The sequence below is a fragment of the Dama dama genome, chromosome 12 (assembly GCF_033118175.1).
Source record: "Dama dama isolate Ldn47 chromosome 12, ASM3311817v1, whole genome shotgun sequence".
Lineage (NCBI taxonomy): Eukaryota > Metazoa > Chordata > Mammalia > Artiodactyla > Cervidae > Dama > Dama dama.
The window spans coordinates 86,934,535-86,954,350 of record NC_083692.1 but is presented as its reverse complement, the minus strand read 5'-3'; the positions used below and the strand labels follow the sequence as shown (position 1 = coordinate 86,954,350).

Sequence of the window (19,816 nt, the reverse complement as noted above, 5' to 3'; positions counted from 1 at the left end):
TTTAAAAAAAAGAAAAAACACGATTATATTTTAATACACAACCAAAATACAAAACACCATAGTAAATTGATGGCAATAAAATATGGTATTTCATTTGCATTGCATGACAGACAGTTAGCATCTTTAGTCATAAATGAGAATAACTTACCTTTTGACTCTCAACTAGCAAACAAACATTTTATGTTCTGAGTGCATGGACTAGAATGAAAGGAGTAACTTTCTTGGTTGACTGATAAATCGTTTGCTACTTTTGTCAAATAGGTGTAATGATATTCCTAAAATAGGGTAGGGTTGTGAGAAACTGGATGAATAAATGTAAATATCTAGTATTGTTACCAAGCAAGGACTCATGTGCATGAGATACAGAACGCTCTTGACAGTGGCCATTTGTAGTGAAGTGAAGGTTTATTTGCCAGGCACCAAGCCAGGAGAATGGGGAGCTCATGGTCCAAAGACCTGAACTCCTCCATGGCTTTCAGGTTGGGGTTTTTAAAGACAGTGTGAAGGGTGGGGGTCATAGGAAGTTGATCAGCTCATGGACCTTCTTCTGATTGCTTGGAGGTGAGGTTACAGGGTAAGGTTTCGGGAATCTCAGCCTTCTGGTTCCAAGCAGCCTGGGGTCCAGTGCTTGTGGTCAGCAAGTAGTTACCATCCTCCACCTCACTTTTAAATCTCTCAACCACTAATCATTACAGTTTACCAACACCTTCACTAATCTATTGCTGCAGTTTAATTTTGAGCTTCACAGTAGCCCTATATAACAGTTTCTACAGAACACATATGCATCAGATTGTTAATAATATCCCTTCAGGAGGAACTAGCAGGTCTGTGACTCTGTTGCCCTAATAGTTTACTCCTTGAATCTGCTCTTTGGAACTCAGGGAAGCCTAGGAGACCAAAGCCTTTTTCTACAACAAGAAACAGAGGATGCGCAGGGGCTTTTGAACCCAGGATGGCCCTGCAGGGTACTTAAGGTTCAATCCCACCTATTTTTTTTTTTTTTGATACTCCTTAATACTGAGGGGAACAGAGGTGGGACAAGAAAGGGAATAAAGTTTTGGGTGGAGAAATTAATCATAGACTTGGCAGGGGGTTGAGGAGCTCTGTATCAGTATTGAGCCTGACAGACAGTAGGGTATTCAGGGAGTTATTTCTGGGTGTATCTGTCTTGCTGTTTCTTTGTTTTCTCTCCTTTCAACAGAGGACTTGTGCCTTGTAAAATTAAACTGTGCTGTTTTGGAACTCAAGTTTTTATGTGGCAGATTTACATGAAGAAAAAAGTGTTGTAATTATTGATTGGATTGTGCTGTTAGAATTAGAATTAGATTCATAACAAATAGGAATATGGTATGATAAACTTGCAAACAGAACAAAGCCAAAAATTGTACTTGTTATCCCCTTGTTGAATCTGGCCCTCTGTTTCAAATTAATTAGATTTTTGGATAACTATGCTAAACTTTGTCACATCCTTATTAAAATTGTTTAAGGATTTTGAAGAACATCTCAGAGGGACTTTGAAACTAATCTGAGTCTGGTACTGGAGATTCCATTAGCAATCACAAAACTGATTAATCTTTTACTCAGTTAGCTTATTGATTATTGCTGCAATTACTGCATGTAACAGATTCTACAGGGGATACCAGAGAAAACAACGTTTTATAACTGCTGCTGACGTGTTCAGAATGAATGCAGTCTTTTGTACTTTTCATACATACCGTTTTTGTGTCTTTAAATCCTGGAACACTTCTACTTAGAAAGCACTGTGCTTAATATTGTTTCACTGTTAAGGAGGTTCACTTTTAAATCTCTCAACTACTTGTCATTACCATTTACAAATACCTTCACTAATTCTATTGCTACAGTTTAATTTTGAGCTTCACAGTAACCCTATATAATAGAGAAGCTATCTTTACTCTCATTCAGAGGAAACTAAGGTTCAATGAGGTTAAATAACCTCCTAAAGGCTGTGCAGATTAATAAATGGCAGAATTGGTATCTGACTCCATTTCAGTCAGTAGGTATTAGACACCTACTATGTGCCAGGCTTTGTGTTAGAGGTAATGAAAGCTGGATAGGATAATAGAGGTTGAGCTAAGAAAGCTTTTTGGATAACTTCAAATTATAGGTCTATTAATGTTATCATGAACACTTTGTTACTTTTCTGTCTAAACCATATCATTAATAAATACCTTGGTGTAAAAGATTTAGACTTTGGTTTGGTTTGGTTGGTTGTCTTTTCATTTTGTTTTTATCTAGTACAAACCTCGGAGAAGGCAATGGCACCCCACTCCAGTACTCTTGCCTGGAAAATCCCATGGATGGAGGAGCCTGGTAGGCTGCGGTCTGTGGGGTTGCTAAGAGTCAGACAGGACTGGGCGACTTCACTTTTACACATTGGAGAAGGAAATGACAACCCACTCCAGTGTTCTTGCCTGGAGAAACCCAGGGACAGGGGAGCCTGGTGGGCTGCCGTCTATGGGGTCGCACAGAGTTGGACATGACTGAAGTGACTTAGCAGCAGCAGTACAAACCTAGTCTTTGTCATTGTTGCTTATTTTATCACTATTTAGAACAAAATTGGAAGGAATCCCTCTAAAGGGAAAATATATAAAACCCTGAGAGAGGATGAAGCTCTAAAAGGAACTTGCTTTATAACTTAAGTGCTCTCATATTTTCTCATGTGAGTCTCACAGTAATCCTGTGGGTACATACCACCTTCATTTTACAGCTGAGTAAACTGAGACACTGTGAGCATTTCCTCACTGAGCTCATCAGTTGAAAGTGGCCAGTACTGAAATCCCAGGGCTTGAGTCTCTAACTCGTCTCAGTGCCTTGCTCATCTCTCTGGGCAGCACAGGCCTTGCGGCTCGTCAGGACTGCTCCGTGCCGGGAGGTCCTGTCCATTCAGGAATGCCGTGTGAGCAGTGGCCTAAGCTCTGAGCACCCCCCGGCAGCTGCTCAGCCATCCCCAGGCCTGCTCCTGAGGGGTCAGTTGCCGAGAGTGGGCCCATGCCGTGGGTTCGCTTACTGCCCTTTATAGTTTGTCCTTGAGGGTGAATTACTTTGGTGTGTGGAACACAAGATTCTGTGTTAATGTGAACACAGATCAAACCCCGTATTTTAGCAGGAGAAAACGTTCCTTGGATTTGGAAGAATTGTAGAAAACAAAAAACAAATCCTAACCACTTGCTTTGAAGAAACTGTCAAGTGGAATGCTTAATATCATTACTGTGACTGTGTTAATCAGTGTACAAAGAGATGTTTATAGATTGCTAAAAAAATTCCTACAACGGTTATAAAAGTATGTATGGCTTTGCCAGTTGAATTGGCACAGCTCAGAAATGAAAGGGAAACCATTTTTATTTATATATTTTGTGAGGTAAATAAATAAAGTTGGAAAACAGGTCAATTTCATGCATGCAAGGTTTTATAGTAGGAAAAAAATACCTTGCACCTGTTCTGACCCTTTACATGTGAGGTTATTTGTTTTCAAACTTGACCCCAAGCACCAGTTTCAGACAACTCTATAATTAATTTGTTAGATAAAGCATAAGGATATTTTATTTGTTTTGATTTCTAGGACTGTGGTCAAGTAGTAACTGAAATTACTAACCTATTGTACATAGCAGTTAATTAAAGAAAAGCATTAAGTATAGGAGAACACCACCACTGCTGTTGTCTTGTATCAGTATAAAAAGGCAGTAATTTTTTTGACAGCTACTGATTGGAAAGTTGCCTGCAGCCTTCCAGAAGCAAGAGGTACATGCCGTGGATCAATAACCAGCAAATTTCCCATTAAAAAGAATACCTGTGCAATGTTCCAAATAGCCACTGGCATCTTAATTTTCCATGGAAACCTCAAATACTTGTGTGCTGAGGACAAGTCATTTTCGGACAATTTTTCCAGACTACTTGTTAACAGTTATTGCTGTCCCATAAGGTTGACAGCCTACATGATTGATATTTCATTTACTTGTCATCATTGTTTGAGTAATGGCGAGCACTATATTTCTGTGATTTTAAAGAATATAGTTTCCTGAGAGACATTTGCCTTAGTAGTATTCCAGAGTGTGTGTCACATGTTTATGCTGTATGTACATACACTTTTACATCATAGAGGGAAAGAATCAGTTTCCTTTATGGTTTGAAAGCTCTCAGAAGACAGGGTATCCTTCTATTAGTCCATGGCCATCAAAAATCCACTTTCACTTTGTTTTTAGGGTGAAGATTCTTAGACTTGTTAACTTGAAATTCTAAAGATGATATGGAATTTTGTAACTCCCTTTTATTTCTAAGGGAAAAATAAGCTCAATCTTGTGATAATTTTAATGTACATAAAAGCAATAAGAAGATATATGTACATGTTTTTTAAAAAGAAACTTTTAAGAATGTCAACAAATAATGATTATCAAAGAGGAATTTTCTGGAAATGTGATAGTTAAAAAGAAAATATGCATGTGTTTTTTAAAACTATTATTTACTTATTTTGGCTGCATCAAGTCTTAGTTGCAGCATGCGGCCTCCCATGACAACACTCGGGCTTCTCTCTAGTTGGGGTACTCGGGTTCAGGAGTTGGGGTGTGGGCTTAGTTGCCCCACAGCTTGTGGGGTCTTAGTTCCCCGACCTGGGACTGAACCTGCGTCCTTTGCACTGGCAGGCAGAGGGACCACCAGGGAAGTCCCCACATTTGTTTTTAATATAGAAACAAGTACAAAAGGGGAGTTCTGCTCTTGGACAGTCCCTTGAAACACAAAATCAGTGGTTTTCATTGTTGATATTTTCCACCAAGAACATCATTTTGTTGTTTGTCAAGTGTTAAAAGAAGTCAGGGCACAGAAGCCATTTCCAAGTTAGGTGGAAACATGCTCACCAATTAGCGTATTAAGGAAAATAGGAGCAAACCGTAATACAGCCTACTGGATGAACTTGTTTATGATGCTATATGAAAGCTTTTTTAATTTGGAACTTTATTTTTCCTGCTCAAATTTTTAAAGTTAAATTTGATCTATACTGAAGTATTTAGAAGATTAAAGCTTGAAAGATGCTTACTTGAAATTGGGCTACCTTTTTATCATGTTAATCCTGTTATCTTTGGATGGGTCATATCTTGTTTGCTTGTTACACGGTCTCTGTGATTTTGATTTCCATTGTCTGTACATTTTATATACAAATATGAATAATGTTTGATTAACTAACTGGCATATAGGTCCAAACTGAATATGAGGCATCTCCATTTTTCTTTGTAAAGTCCAGGGTAAAAGAACAAAAGGCAATTTGAGAAATTTCTACTAAAATACTTGTTGTCATTTTTAATATATATCATTTTCAGAACATTTTTAGAGATCAGATACTAGCCTAAAGTCTTAATCAGCCATTTTTACTCTTAAAGACAACGTGAAGGATAACACTGTACTGGACTTTTCAGTCCTGAGTATCCACTATAGTCAGTTTGATGTGCAAATAGAGAAAAAGAATTCTCTAGGCTGATATGTATATACCAGCAATTTACAAAAGTACTGTGAATTAAACAACCCATAAGTGTCTGCTCCAGTGTTCATACATTACTGAGTAATCTCTTTCTATAATCTCTTTGCAGTATTATTCTACAATAATGGAACAGCAAGTAAATGGACAGTTAATAGAGCCTCTGCAGATATTTCCAAGAGGTAATGTTGAACAAATTCTAATCAACAATGATTATTTCAGCAAACTGTTTCATCAACAGTTATGTTTTCCAAAGGTTTAAATGCACATAACATGATGTTTAGCTCTTAATTTGAAAAAACAAAAGAAGTATTCATTACCATGGGGATTGCAGGCTATATTATAGTTATGGCAGATAAAATATCTAATTTACTAGAGTAAATTAAACTAACTAGATTGTTTTTTGTTTTTGAAGTGCATACTTACATTCGCTTAAAGAACTCTTTGGGGGTCCACATGGTTTCTAAACCAAGGAAAATGAATGACTTTAATTTTGGATATTTATAAATTGTGGCTCGTGATGGTAGCCAGAGCTGCTATTAAGGAGAAAGCTTTCAGCTAGTGTAGAAGCCATGATTTACTAGGGGGTTTTAGGAGAGATATTTTGGTGGAATGTTTGGTGCTGGATTTTTTGGGGGATACATCTTCTAAATAATTGAAAATCCTCCTAAATAGGAATTTGGTTGTTAAGTCTCAAAAAATATGAGCTGATGAGAATGAGTCTTGGTGAGTCAAATCATTTGTTTTTCCCTTTAGGTTTGATAGTACTAGCCTTGTAACAGATATGATTGCTCAACTGTATATAAATGTTTCCTCAAAAGTTTGAATAATGGTGAAAAAGAACAGTTTAATTATATAAACCATTGAGTCTTTCACTCATTATACATTGCCCTACTTGGAAATCTGTTTTCTAAGGACGAAACAGATAAGAAAATTTCTCTGAGTCTTCTAGAAATAACTTAATTGAAATAATTAAAAGTTAAACTTACCTTCGTTAACTGATACTGTGCCAATAATCATGGTATGAGTTTTCCAATTAGGCATTCTAGACTTTGATTACCTGTAACTCTGACGTTTAAATGGCTCAGTTAATCAGTAGACTGCTATTTGCACTGATGAAGTCTCCAAAGGCAGCTGGCTCGGCCAGCCCATGAGAAGGTCTGGGTTCAAGAGTAATGATATTCTTCTACCATTAAGGTGGGCAGCTGGCTTAGGAGTATTTAGTAAAATATTGATAATAACTTATTAAAGAGCTAAGTAAGTAAATAAAACTTGGCCATTGATAACGTGTCTGAAACAATTATGATTAATTTAGCTCTGTTGTACCCGAAGACTAAAACTTGAAAAAAAAATGAGAAAAAAAAAAGTTGCCATTTCTATGTATTAGACCAATAACAGGATGCAAATTATTTCTTAACAGGATAAGAGAACTTGGGGAAATTTCAGAATTGTTTTTCCATGAGGAATTTTTTTTTTTTTTACTGGCTGAAATCATTTCCATTAATTGCTTTCCTGCTTTATAACTTTATAGCTCTCTTGTAGCAAACCCTAGTACAGTATCCTGGATTATTATAATTCTAATGCCTTGGGTCTTCATTTCTTTCCCAGATAATATTTACTTCTCTTCGTCCAGAATTTTTCCAGGTCCTCTTTGTTTTCTTTTATCTTGTGAACAGTCCCTGTCAGTCTCCCTGTCCATACCATTGTGCCCCTCCCATGATAATAACAGCCATTTTTAGATATCTTCTCTGTTCAAGCACTAACATTGCTTTGTGTGTTACCATTTCTAGTTCTCTAAAAAGTCCTGCCTCTTATTGCTTTCATGTTATAGTTGAGAATATTTAGGTACAGAGACATTAATTAACTCTAGTGTTAGTCGCCCAATCGTGTCCAACTCTGATACGATGGACTGTAGCCTGCCAGGCTCAAGTCCGTGGAATTCTCCAGGCAAGAATACTGGAGCGGGTTGCCATCGCCTTCTCCAGGGGATCTTCCCAAACCAGGGATTGAACCCTGGTCTCTTGCATTGCAGGCAGATTGTTTACCATCTGAGCCACCAGGGAAGCCCATGAAGTAACTCTAGAGACACACAGTTTTTAAGCAGTTATTGTACACTTTGAATAAAAATTTTGTTTAAGTTGTAATTTGCATAAAGTAGGAGGGCTATTTGCTCTTATACAGGTTAAACTATTAGTAGAGTGTGTATGGTGGTAGTTTGGAGGATTTGATAGGAGTGTGGAGAAAAGTATGTTGTAGGGAGGAGATTCTTAAAAGAAAATATATTAGATATGAGTGTTACATGTAGTCCTAGCACAGAATCTGCTGTTGTTGTCGTCTATCTTAGTCTATTAGTCTCCAATTAACAGAATTAGCCTTCAATGAGCAGATTCTATTAGCCTCCAATATATTATTAAATATAGTTCCACATCACATTTAAGTTTTTTAAAGTATGAGACTCAGTCTCCCTTTCTCTGTGGTTTTGTATATACTGTTGTATAACTCTTTTTAGTTTTCTACTTTTTTTGCATACTTATCTACATATAGATTTTATACAGTTTTATTTTTATATCATTTTATATAAATTAAATATATATAATTTTATATTAGATTTATATGAATTTGGAGTTTATGGAAATTTTTACAGTTAAGAGTGTAGACATTGGGTATGTTACCTGGGTCTACTGAGTTGATGAGAGGTGCTCAGGCCCCATGTTATAAAGAATCTCTAGACTGAGCAAATCAGAGGGACAGGAGAAAACGATTCTGTTCTAACAACAGGTCTTCTCATTCTGAGTGGCACAGTTGTGTTGGATAGTAACTTCCCTGCTCAGGACTGAGTGCTCTTTGTAGTTAAAAGATATGATAAGCATGAAAATTCACTGACTTTACAGTAACTTCTCACTCTACAATTTCAGAACATTAAGGTTACTGTATTTTTTGAATACAGTTTAGATTTCCAGTTACAAAGATTTAAGAAGCCAATTGAGGAGTGAGGCAGATGTTAAGGTACCAGATAAGAATTGATGCCTGTCTCTAATTCCTTAGTTAGTCACTTCTGTACTCAGTGAAGTTTATAAATGCACTGGTACTTCAGAGGAAATGCTCTGAAGTGTTTTCTTAGGAAGTATTAATGGTCCCTAAAGGACCAGGCCTCAAGTGTATGTGACTGTTGTTTTGTTCAAAAAGTTAATTTCCATTTTAAGGAAAGAGGATTTGGAGTCTTAATTTTAATGTATTTTAGAAAAACAGATAAAAATGCTTTATTGAGGTTTAGATTTTTTTAAGGAAAATAACATAATAAATTTGAAGATGCTTGAAATACACAAAACTAAAGCAACTGATGTACTTTGTAGTTATTACCTACATCATCTTCTTATTTACCAGCTCTATTTCTTGTCAGAAACAGAGGAAAATGCATGTACATCTGAGAAAGGAGCAAAAAAAAAAAAAAAAAAAAAAAATCAGATTCATCCTTTCTCAAACAATCAATCAAAATTGATGGCCCCTTAACATATAATATGTAGGACACTGTGGTTTTCAGATGAAAGCAGCCTATAACATGGGCACGAAGCTCTTTATTTTTTTAACATTTGATGAAGAAGCGTTTACTGAATTGGACAAGTGTTGTACTAATCTGTAACTCAAGATGATGTAGAGAAATTAATGTTACTTTTCCTGGTACTGCTTTATCTTTAGACTTTTAAATATTAATAAATGTCAAGATTTGCAAGAAACGTGACAAAAGTTAATGATATCTCTGTATTTTAGCAAATTTGACTACTTACTGCTTTGCAAACTAGTATTCAAACTTGAATATTTCATAGAATCTCTAGCAATCTTTTTGGTGTTAAAAGACCCTCCTGCCTTTCCCCTTCAAAAACCGTAGCTATTTTCATTGTAGAATAAGTGATAGCAGATATACAATGTAATAGAGTGAGGAAAGATTGCAGAAATTTGAATTATGAAAGGAACCTAATCATTTTAGCTCAGTTAACTTGATTTTTATATGTTTTAAGCAGAAATTGGAATTTATATGAGGCGGTGTCAGAAAGCTCTTTGCATTTATAAATGCTCACTCCTGCAAGTTAAAAACCCTGGTTCATAATTCCCACTTTGGGTCTTGGGAGCCACTTTTCAATCATTTCTCTCTGCTAATTTTGGTGTCACCCTCATTTCTTTTTAAACGATTCATTTTGAGCAAATTTGTAAATGGCCCTGATGTGTTCTACAATTTAGTCAATTACTGTTTCAGCCTGCAAGCCTCCTGGGGAACGGAACATACATGGCCTGAAGGTACGAATTTCAATAATTGTTTCAGTAAAGTTAGATGGATTTGTAATGCTGTGTTCCACTTATTGAAATGTCAAATAAAACTGCACTTTCTCAAGCTCTGACAAGCGATCCTTTTTTTTTTTTTTTTTTTTTAATGGGATGTGGAGGGGGAGTCATCTGTAGTATTTGTTCAATATACGTGTGTGTGTGTGTGTGTGTGTGTGTGTATGGGATTTGATCCCGAATTTTTAAAAACCTTTTTATTTTTGGAATTGTTTTGTTGGTCTGTTTTTTCAGGATGATCCTGGCTACTGATCTCCACAAAGATTTATTTGAGTGAAAATATAGACTTCATTTCGATGATTAATTAAGCACATAAGCATATTGCACACAGAATACCCCCCCTCTTCTTTTGACATGTTTATGCTGGAAACATATATCTATTTAATGTCCTTTCATTGTTCTGCGTATTTTAAATTCTAGATTTCTGCTTAAGGCTTTACATTTAAAAGAAAAACTGGCTATTGTATTAGACTCAAGCGTTTTATAATTAATTACTTGGACCTCATTTTTCAGTGAATAAGAGACATTCTGCAACATTCTGTCTGGTTTTAGAGCTGGAGGGATATGATAATGTGAGATTTGCTATTGGCCCTTGGATGTATTCCTAATATACTTTTTTGAACACATTGTTTCTTTTTTTTTTTTTCTGTTTCATAGTTTCTGTTTTATTTTATTTTTTTATTTTTTTTTATTAGTTGGAGGCCAATCACTTCACAACATTTCAGTGGGTTTTGTCATACATTGATATGAATCAGCCATGGATTTACATGTCTTCCCCATCCCAATCCCCGCTCCCACCTCCTTCTCCACCCGATTCCTCTGGGTCTTCCCAGTGCACCAGGCCGGAGCACTTGTCTCATGCATCCCACCTGGGCTGGTGATCTGTTTCACCATAGATAGTATACATGCTGTTCTTTTGAAATATCCCACCCTCACATTCTCCCACAGAGTTCAAAAGTCTGTTCTGTATTTCTGTGTCTCTTTTTCTGTTTGAACACATTGTTTCTTATATAAAACAAAAAGAAACAGTAAACTGAATTTCTTCGCTAAAATTGAATTCTGTTCTAGACAGTGAATTGAAAATTTCCCATTTATCTCTCCTTTTTTTTCAGCACTATTTAAATATTTGAATAATGGCAAAAACGAAGTATTATGTAATATACAGGTTGTACATTTTTTGTAACCTATATACTGAATAGACTATGGGTCGGTCTAGCAACAAGCTAATTAACCTTCATAGTGAAATGAGAAATTTGTGGCAAATTATAGGTTAATTAGAACTGTGTCCTCAGAACACAGACTGATCAAGATCCTTTCTTTACTTGTAGGTGAATACCCGGGCTGGACCCTCTCAACACAGCAGCCCAGCAGTCTCAGATTCACTTCCAAGCAATAGGTGAGAGCACGCAAGTCAAATGTGCCCGTAAGCATGATTATCTACAGAGCTGAGGGTGGGGAAGAAGCTTGTGGGATGACACCTCTTTTCCATAAGACCACAAAAGTGTGTATGTGGCTAAGAGGAAATCTGGCCGGTTAAGTAACCCTAGCTTTGGTATTGACTGAAAAGAAAGGACCTCATAGAGAAAGATAAAATTAAACAAGTTGAACTGTTAATTTTGGTCTGTGAAGTGGTTTTCCTTCAGTCTCCAGATTATATAGAACCAGAAAATTCAGTGTCTTTGACCATTTCCTGCTCTGATGATCTGGTTTGTAGGTTGTATAATACTTATTATTTTTGTCTTGGTTGTCCATCTTTTGGCAGTATGATGTTCCACTGACAGCTTCCCCAGAAAGAGACAAGGAAAGAGTAAGGTAGTGAAATTTAAATTGACCAGCCATGTTGTTCATTTTTGTACCTTTGGTTATATAAGAAATTGAGGTATTTTAGAAGGAAGACAGTTTTCATTAATTCATTCTGATGTTGTCCCAGACTGGGATGGATACTCAAGACCTGAGCCTCTTCAAAGTGTTCTGACAGGCCTGAGAACTTACTTCTAAAAGATGAAGGTCCTCAAGTAGACTGACCTGCTTAAGCTGAAAGAAATCTAGGTCTTGTTTGTTATACACTGAGTTATTTTGCTGGTAGACATCTTATTTTTATTCCTCTGGTAGACGTCTTATTACTGTGCTTGAAGAGGACACTTGAAGGTGGTTGTTCTGTGTGTTTTTATTCACACGGGTGACTGAAAAGCCATCACAGAGCCAGATCACCCTTCCATTATATGCCCTGGTCTTCCTGGGTTTAGGCTGTACTCCGTGTTGACAAAGCCCTCATCTGCCGAGATGTAGCTTAGGCTTCTACTTTCCCTTCCATGCCCCTCCCTACCCCCTCCATTCAGATCTTGGTCCTTTCTCAGCTGGGCTTTACTGCAGATAAAGTCTCTCCTCTTGACTCTTTCTTTGCTCTCCTGTCCTCTCCCCAAAAGTCACTTCCTTGGTTGTTTTTTTATAGCGTCAGTAGATCTTACCCACAGCTTTCCTGCCGTGAACACACTACTCTTAAAGTCTGTTTCCTCTTTAAACAATTTATCTGTTTTAAAATACATCCACTGGTTTTTCGCCAGTGGGTCACCTGTCCCCTGGTCCTGAGGGGTAGGTCTTGTAGTCCTCGTCCAAGTGTGTGGCCCTGCTCAGCAGTGCTCTGCCACCTCTCTTTTCATGCTTGTTGGGCACGTGGGCCGTGCCCGCCGAGTGGAGGCCTGGGGACTGAGCCTCACCTGTTACAGTCCGCGCGGAGAGGGCAGGGCCTTTAATCATTACCACCACTTCCAGAAAAAATGATTTTCAGACAGACTGTGAGCCTTGAGTGAAAACAAGGATTTTTTCTGGTGTTTTAGGTCAAACTTCATCATGGTATAAAAAGCTGGATGAAGCTGAGAAAGATGGTAAGACAGAAAAGCAGTAGGATAAATTTTCAGTTCTCTCAGATTTGGTTTTAACCAAAACCGAAGTGAATTAGCTTGGCTTTTAAAAGACTATCATTTATATTCACAAAGTATTATATAATCTTTGAGTTGGAAAGAGACTGTCTGATCTAGTGGTTCTCAGCCCTTTGCTGCAGCATCTTCCTTTAGGGATGTGATAACTTCCCGGATAGTAATGGTAGTTTGCTCCAAGAGAGATTTTTGTTACGGGAGGAGTGAAGTTGGAGAAGTCCTACAGGTGATTTTAATGTACCACCCTAGGTTGGCCGTTTTCTGTGCTGTGTTGGTAACTAATCAAAAGTATTTATTGAGTGCCTCCTAGTTATTTGGTGTTGTCCTACTCACTAGGAATACATTGTGGTCCTTATCCTCTGAAGTATGCTAATAGGCATATAAGACCACCCTACAGTATGCAAATAATTATACTTTACAATCATTGTTAGGAAGAAAACAAGCAGATTTTAAAGTGAAGGAACTCTGGGCAGGCACGTGTTTAGATTTGAACTGGGTGTCAGGAGTGGGAGGGGGTGGTGACATTCCATCTTCGCTTGAAGGATAAGGAGGCCCTAGCCGCATCCAGAGCCAGAGAAGGGCATTTCAGAGGGGCGAGAGAGCATCAGTGAATGCCCGGGGGTGGTAAAGGAGCTCCATGTGTTTGGAAGGAGGCCAGTTAGGCTGGAACACAGGGAGTGCTGCTGGGCTGGGGGAGGGCATGAAGAGGTGGGGAGAGCAGTAGGAGTGATAGGAAAAAAGGAGGTGACAGGAGCCAGATCGGGGGGCCTGGTGTTTGAGTTTTCCTCTCAGTGTATTGGCAAGCCGTTAGATGACTTTCAGCAGAAGAGTGTCATGGCCAGCTCTGTGTTTACAGAAGACGCTTGCCTGTGGTGTGGAGCAGGAGCAGGAGACGCCCCCATCTAATCCAGCCCTCTTTGGGTTCCTGACTCCCCTCCCCTTGCCAAATGGCCATCCAGGCTGCTTCCTAAACATCCCTGTGGCAATAACGCCCTTTACTGGCTGAAGTACCTATTTTACGTTCTTGTCGCCTTGTCTCAGAACATTCTTTTCCATGAGCGGAGCTTTGTGTCCTTCTAGCACCCACTTGTAAAGACTGAGTTTAGCTCTCAGGCCAGGGCTATTACCTCTTCTAAGTGATGCATCTACCAGTCATCTTCCCGCCAGACAGACTTCTGCTAGATTTCCTGTCTCAGTAAATTCTCCCACATCTGCCTGGATGCAAACTCCAGATGGCCTGCCAGGCATCCTTCACTGCTTCCTGGGTCTCCCTTAGCCCCACATCCAATCAGTCCGTACATGTGTAGCTTCTGCCTTCTGAATCACTGTGAAGTCTGTCTGTTTCTACAAAGGTAGATCAGGCTCCCTCGATCGTTGCTACAGCCTCATAATAGCTCCCCACTGCAGTACCTCCTCCACGTTTCAGCCAGCGTGATCTTGCCGATGGGTGTTTTGAGCCCTTCATTCCCCACTGTACTGATCCATCTAGCCTTTAGTACCAGCTGTAGCTTCCACAGCAGGTAAGCCCTGGACTCCCACGTTTGGGTCCTCTGCCTGCTGTAGGCCTGCCACTCCCCGTACCCCTTCCAGCTGATGCTCCAGCTTTGCTGATGAATACATGGTACTCTTGATGGATCACATTCCCTCTTGCTACTGGGCCTTCACATCCGTTGCTGTCTCCTTCCTGCTTTCTTCTTCTTTTAATCCACTCCCGCCTTTGCCTTCATCCTGGCTAACCTTGATTATCTTTGAGGAGCAAAGCTGTTGTCTTCTGAAAACTGTCCCTCATTATTGCCCACCTCCTAGTCTATGCCAGGTATCCCTCCTATGAATTCCCATTATCTCCCTGTGCTTGCTTTTATTATAGTGGTTAGCACATTTTATTGTAATCACTTCTGTCCCCCAATAAATTCTGTATTCTTTGAGGGCAGTGATGGTAGCATATTCATTATTTTTTTAAAAAAGATTATTTTCTTGACATTGATATACAGTGTTGTATTAATTTCTGTATAGTAAAGTGTTAAGGTACATATATATACACACATATAGATACTTTTTCGTATTCTTTTCCATTATGGTTTTCAGTAGATAAAGAACATGTGGTACGTATATACAGTGGAATACTCCTCAGCCCATTGCTGAACCCCAGTTCCCAGCATGATGCTTCACACATAGGTGGTGATAGTCCGTACTGCTTGAAGAAATGAGTAGGCAGATTCATTTATACTCCCTCTAGGTTTTGTCTCTGAATTAAATTCTCCCAGCTCAGTCAGCTTTTCTGCTGCAACATTATTTCTAGTCCCCTCACCCTTTCACTCTTCTTTGAATATCTCAGTGTCCCCTTAAAGTGTCATACCCAGGTGACAGTTGTATCACACTTAAATTTTAAAGGATCTTTTAAAGTGATTTTTAGATAGCTCAAGTTACAGATACCAGACAGTCAGCTGGGGCACAAAGAAATTGCCAGGATATATAAACGTAATTTTTTACCAGATCAAGTTGGTAGCCAGATATTGGTATAATGAATGAAATCAGTTTTTTCCTCTGTCACTCTTTTTGTTAAAATTATATTTATTTCAATAATAACTGTCAACATATATTTACAGCAACTCACAGTTTAATATTTATGTACTATAAACTCTGTCCACAGCTCCTCTGTCACTCTTAAAGCATGAATTGGTCTTTGCCTTAGGTGGATGACTGTTCATTAAATTGAGCTTACGAGACTTCCTTGGTGGTCCAGTGGCTAAGACTCTGAGCTCCCAGTGCAGGGGGCCTAGGTTCAATCTCTGGTCAGGGAACTCGATCCCATATGCTACAACTAAGAGTTTGCATGTTGCAACTGAAAGATCCCACATGCTGCAACAAATACCTGGCATAGCCAAATAAATAAATATTTTTTTAAAAATTGAGCTTACTCATTCACATGGTGTTCCTAGGCCATAATTACTGAGCTCAAGTCCCACTGCCAGGCACGGCCTTTCCTGAACATCTTGGCTTTCTCCTGTAAAATTAGGATGGTTAAATTTTCCGTCATCTACCGCTGGTGTTTAGAAGATTGATGAAGTTGTATTAAGGAATCACGTTTTGTTTCTTGGATGAAAGGTGTTGTGTAAATGCAATGAATCAAAATGTTATTATTTCAAGTTGCATGACATAATGGAATATCTGTGGAGAAACATTGCTTGGGCATTGTTTGGTTATTTCTGTTTTTATAATAATTGCAAATATTAAATTGGAACTATTTCTGGGAATATAAGGATTCAAATGTTTTTCAGGGGGGGAAAAGTGTATTTATGTTAGAGAGATAGACTAGAGTGATCTTGAGCAAGGTCTGTACCTTGGGTTTCTTTATACGTAAGAGGTAACCCCCCTCCCCCCACATAACTAACTCCCACAGGGGTATAGTTATTGTGAGCATTAGATCACGATAGTAAGTAATAGCATTTAGCACAATGCGTGGCACATGCTCATCACTCGGGAAATAGTAGAGTCTATTATTTTATTTTCAGCTGGTCTCATTTTAGGCAGTTATTTTATTTTTTTTAATATATTTCAGATTTAGTCCTATTCTGCAGAATTCTTAACTGCTGCTTAGTGCATGAATTCTTAGACTTGGGAGGATGTTATTAAAGTTTAGAGTCATTGGTTGAAGACACATTTTCTAAAGTCTGGGGAATATAGAGACTAGAGGCCCATAGTTTTCATTTAAGAAATTTAAGAAGTATTTATTAAGAAAAGTAATTATAACTTGGAATGGTGAGTGTGGTCAAACTTGAAGTCTGAGGTTTTCTCAAATATAACTTATTAAAGGTAACAAATGAATGTGTGTGAGTGAGAGTGTGTGTGTGTATGTGTGTACTATTATATAATAACAACCAGAATAATGACCCCCATTTATCAAACACTTGATATGTGTCAAGTCATTGGGCTAGGCTCAAGGGTGGGAAGGAAATGGAATATATAGAGACGTGAGTAAGATGTGGTCTTTGTTCTCAGGGAGCTTCCAGTCTTCGGAAAGGCTGTGGTGGAAAGAAAGACATCTGCAGATAACTACCAAAGGGAAGAGTTAATTTGGCAGATGGGGAGAGGGTTAGAGTAGATAGATTAAGGATAGAGTTAACAAGCTTTAAATTTCAATTAAAACATTGATGGGAAAGGGTACTGTTTTATACACCACTCTACTAATTGAGTGAATGTGTACAGGTATAACTCAGTATGAAGCTAGAAGGACTTCATAGTATCCTTTGGCCACTTTCCCTAAGCTCATCCATATAAATTTTTACATAGTCATATATGACCAGAGAAGAACATTTCCATGTTTCTTACATAATTTTGGAAACTGGCTGTCATACCTGTAGGAGAAGAAAAGAAAGAGAAGGCAGCTAAAATTGATTTAATGCCTACTGTCTACAGAACCCAGTGCTAGGCTTTTTGTCATATTTAATTTTCTTGGTTGCACTATAACATTGATGTTTTCCCCACTTTATAAAAAGAGGAAATTGAGATTTAGAGAGGCTCAGTATCTCGTTCCAGAGCACACAGTGAGTAAATACTGTGATTATTTCTGCTACACATTTGCTTCTCAGGAAGCTGAGTTGTAACTCTTAACTATAATAAAGAAAAAATCAAAACTTAAAGTATTTTATCTTTTGAAGTTCTGTAATCTTTGCTGTGAACATTCTAAGAGGGCATTCCTAAGTGCTTGGTAGTGCTCAACATAAAATAGCCACTGAAAGGCTACCCCAAAAGAGCAGAACTAATAGCAAGGAGAAGTGTCTGAAGTAGTCTGTGCAACAGTCTAGCTTCATTATTACAGTAGGCTTCTTTATTGCTTTAGATTACTAATGGGCTTCAGTCTCTTACTGATGCCTTTGCCATTTGGCTAGTTTCTTTAGAAAATAGGTAGGGATAAGGATGTAAAAAGTGTAGTCTATGTCTACACCTAAAGCAAAAGTGTATTTTAGTCTAGAATGTTCAGTGTTGTTCAGAGGTGTTAATGAATTTGCTATTAAAAACTATGCCTTTTCTTTTCAGCTTAAAGAAGTCTTCTGCCGAACTGAAAAAAATATTAGCCAATGGCCAGGTAGGTGTCATTACAGATTAAGATTTTCTGACAGTAACTTAGTGCTGTCTAGTTTTTTTTTTTTAATCCGTAAACTTAATAAACAGATAAAGGGTCTATAAATTTCTTCTTGTCATAAATGAATTACATGGCTTAATTTGATTGGCAGAACAATTTGCAGCACGTTTTTCAAACTGTGCTAATGGGTTTCACTCCCGGCAGATTGAAGTACCGTGCACACATCCTGCTGCCAGCTCAGGGTGGAAAAGTTAATCAGTTCTGAACAAGTGTGTCAACCGTGGGTTGTTGGAATGGCCCTGCGTCCCGAGGTGGCTGCTTCTTTCATTATCTTTAGGGAGAAAAAGGAAAACTGTTAACTTTCTCACCTTAGTTCCTTCTTTTGTCCTGAAACTAACACTGGCTTTTTAGAGGAACAGAGTCACAGCAGACCTTTGCCATTTAAAATTCTTGGCCTTCAGGAGCCCTCCGTTTGTCCAGCTGACTGGTCATCGAAAGCAGAATGACCTACTCCAGTCAGTGAGGGACAAACGGGCCTGCAGGCCAGTTATTTCTCACTAATTTTGATTCAGGTAAATGGACACATCTGAAATAGTATAGTGCTTTTAAACATACACTGGTAAATTAAGCTACCTACAGGGTCCACGATTCTTCAATAGCAACATAAATGCGCTTTAATGTTTGTTATAGAGGAAGCCCTTTGATAGCCTTGGAGGCAGGCGCCTGTCTATTGCGATCAAGCCTACCTATTAGGCTCTATTGACTGAGACATCTGTGTCACCGCAAATAAAAGACTCTTATTGATTTTCTTAACTGCTGTTCACTTCCCGTCCATGTTTCGAAGGCTGAAATCTTAATTATCTCAGATGCTTATTCAGTGCCTTCACATGCTGACCTCTCCAAGCCTCATTGGCATTTCATGAATCAAGTGCTTGTAGTGGAGCATGTCAAGAAGACAAAGCTGGGTCCCCATGCTTGTCCTTTAATATCACCTGTAACTTGGTGGCCTAGTAGATGTGTGTGCCTTAAAATGATGACTGTATGGTGGTACTTCTGGAAACCTTATTTATTTAGCATGTAATCTCTTGAATATAGTTAGAAAAAGTAAACTGATTTGTATTTGACATCTGATTGTCATCCAGAGTGTGTGAATTCTAGTCCTTAACTATGCAGTGTACAGCCAAGGAGAATCTGATGTTTTATGTATAATCTTATTGGTCCCCAAATTTTAGATCATGTTTATCTAATAGGACTTTTAATTTTAAGCAGCGAAAGTTTTTGTTTCGGTTGAGGTCTGTGTATATATCCCCCTAGTGCCCTGCACGTTTTCAAACACATGAAACAAAACCTGAGTAAAAGCTGAAATATTGAGCCTAGGATATTTATGTATCTCCCAAAGTGTTTGCATTCTAGTTACTAACTGTAACTTATGAGTTACTTGTGTTCTTCAGCTGGAAAATATATTTCAAAATTGACATAAATGAAGAAGCTTTAACTACATTTGTTCAACCCAGGCAACGGAAAATAACCTGTCATAAATTCTTTCAAAAATGAAAAACATTTTATTTTCAGGGCAAAAAAAATAAACATTCTGAAATGTTCCTAGTATTCTGAATCTAATACCATAAATATCTTAGTGCTCTCAGTTAGGAGATTCTCTTTGGTGGAGAATTGTCATGGCAATGATTTTTGACACTTAAAGATTGTTTATTGCTTTCCCTGGGGAATGTGAAGCCCCACGTTAAACAGCCTGACATTTCGTTATTTTTAAGGATTAGCCATTTAATGTTTACTTTTATTCACAAAACAAAACAAAGAACTCCCACCTTTGGAAGTCTGCAAAATACCTCCTCCTCCTCTTAATTCCTCAGTCCTTGGTGCTATCAGGTAAGTAAAGAGTGAGCGAGATTGCATTGCAGTGAGGTAACATGCTCCATTGTGGCGTCAATAAATTTCTGGGCTGAACACTGACACCAC

General features: G+C 38.1%; 1 protein-coding gene across 1 annotated transcript in view; it reads left to right on the top strand.

Annotated features, from left to right (window-relative positions):
- MAP2K5 (mitogen-activated protein kinase kinase 5) overlaps positions 1-19,816 on the top strand; it is a 261,312-nt gene that overhangs the window by 35,031 nt on the left and 206,465 nt on the right. Inside the window, exons 4-7 of the mRNA XM_061157999.1 lie at positions 5,598-5,667; positions 9,738-9,778; positions 11,149-11,216; positions 17,794-17,842. Of these exons, the coding sequence (XP_061013982.1) occupies positions 5,598-5,667; positions 9,738-9,778; positions 11,149-11,216; positions 17,794-17,842 (228 nt within the window). The remainder of the gene's footprint in view (positions 1-5,597; positions 5,668-9,737; positions 9,779-11,148; positions 11,217-17,793; positions 17,843-19,816) is intronic.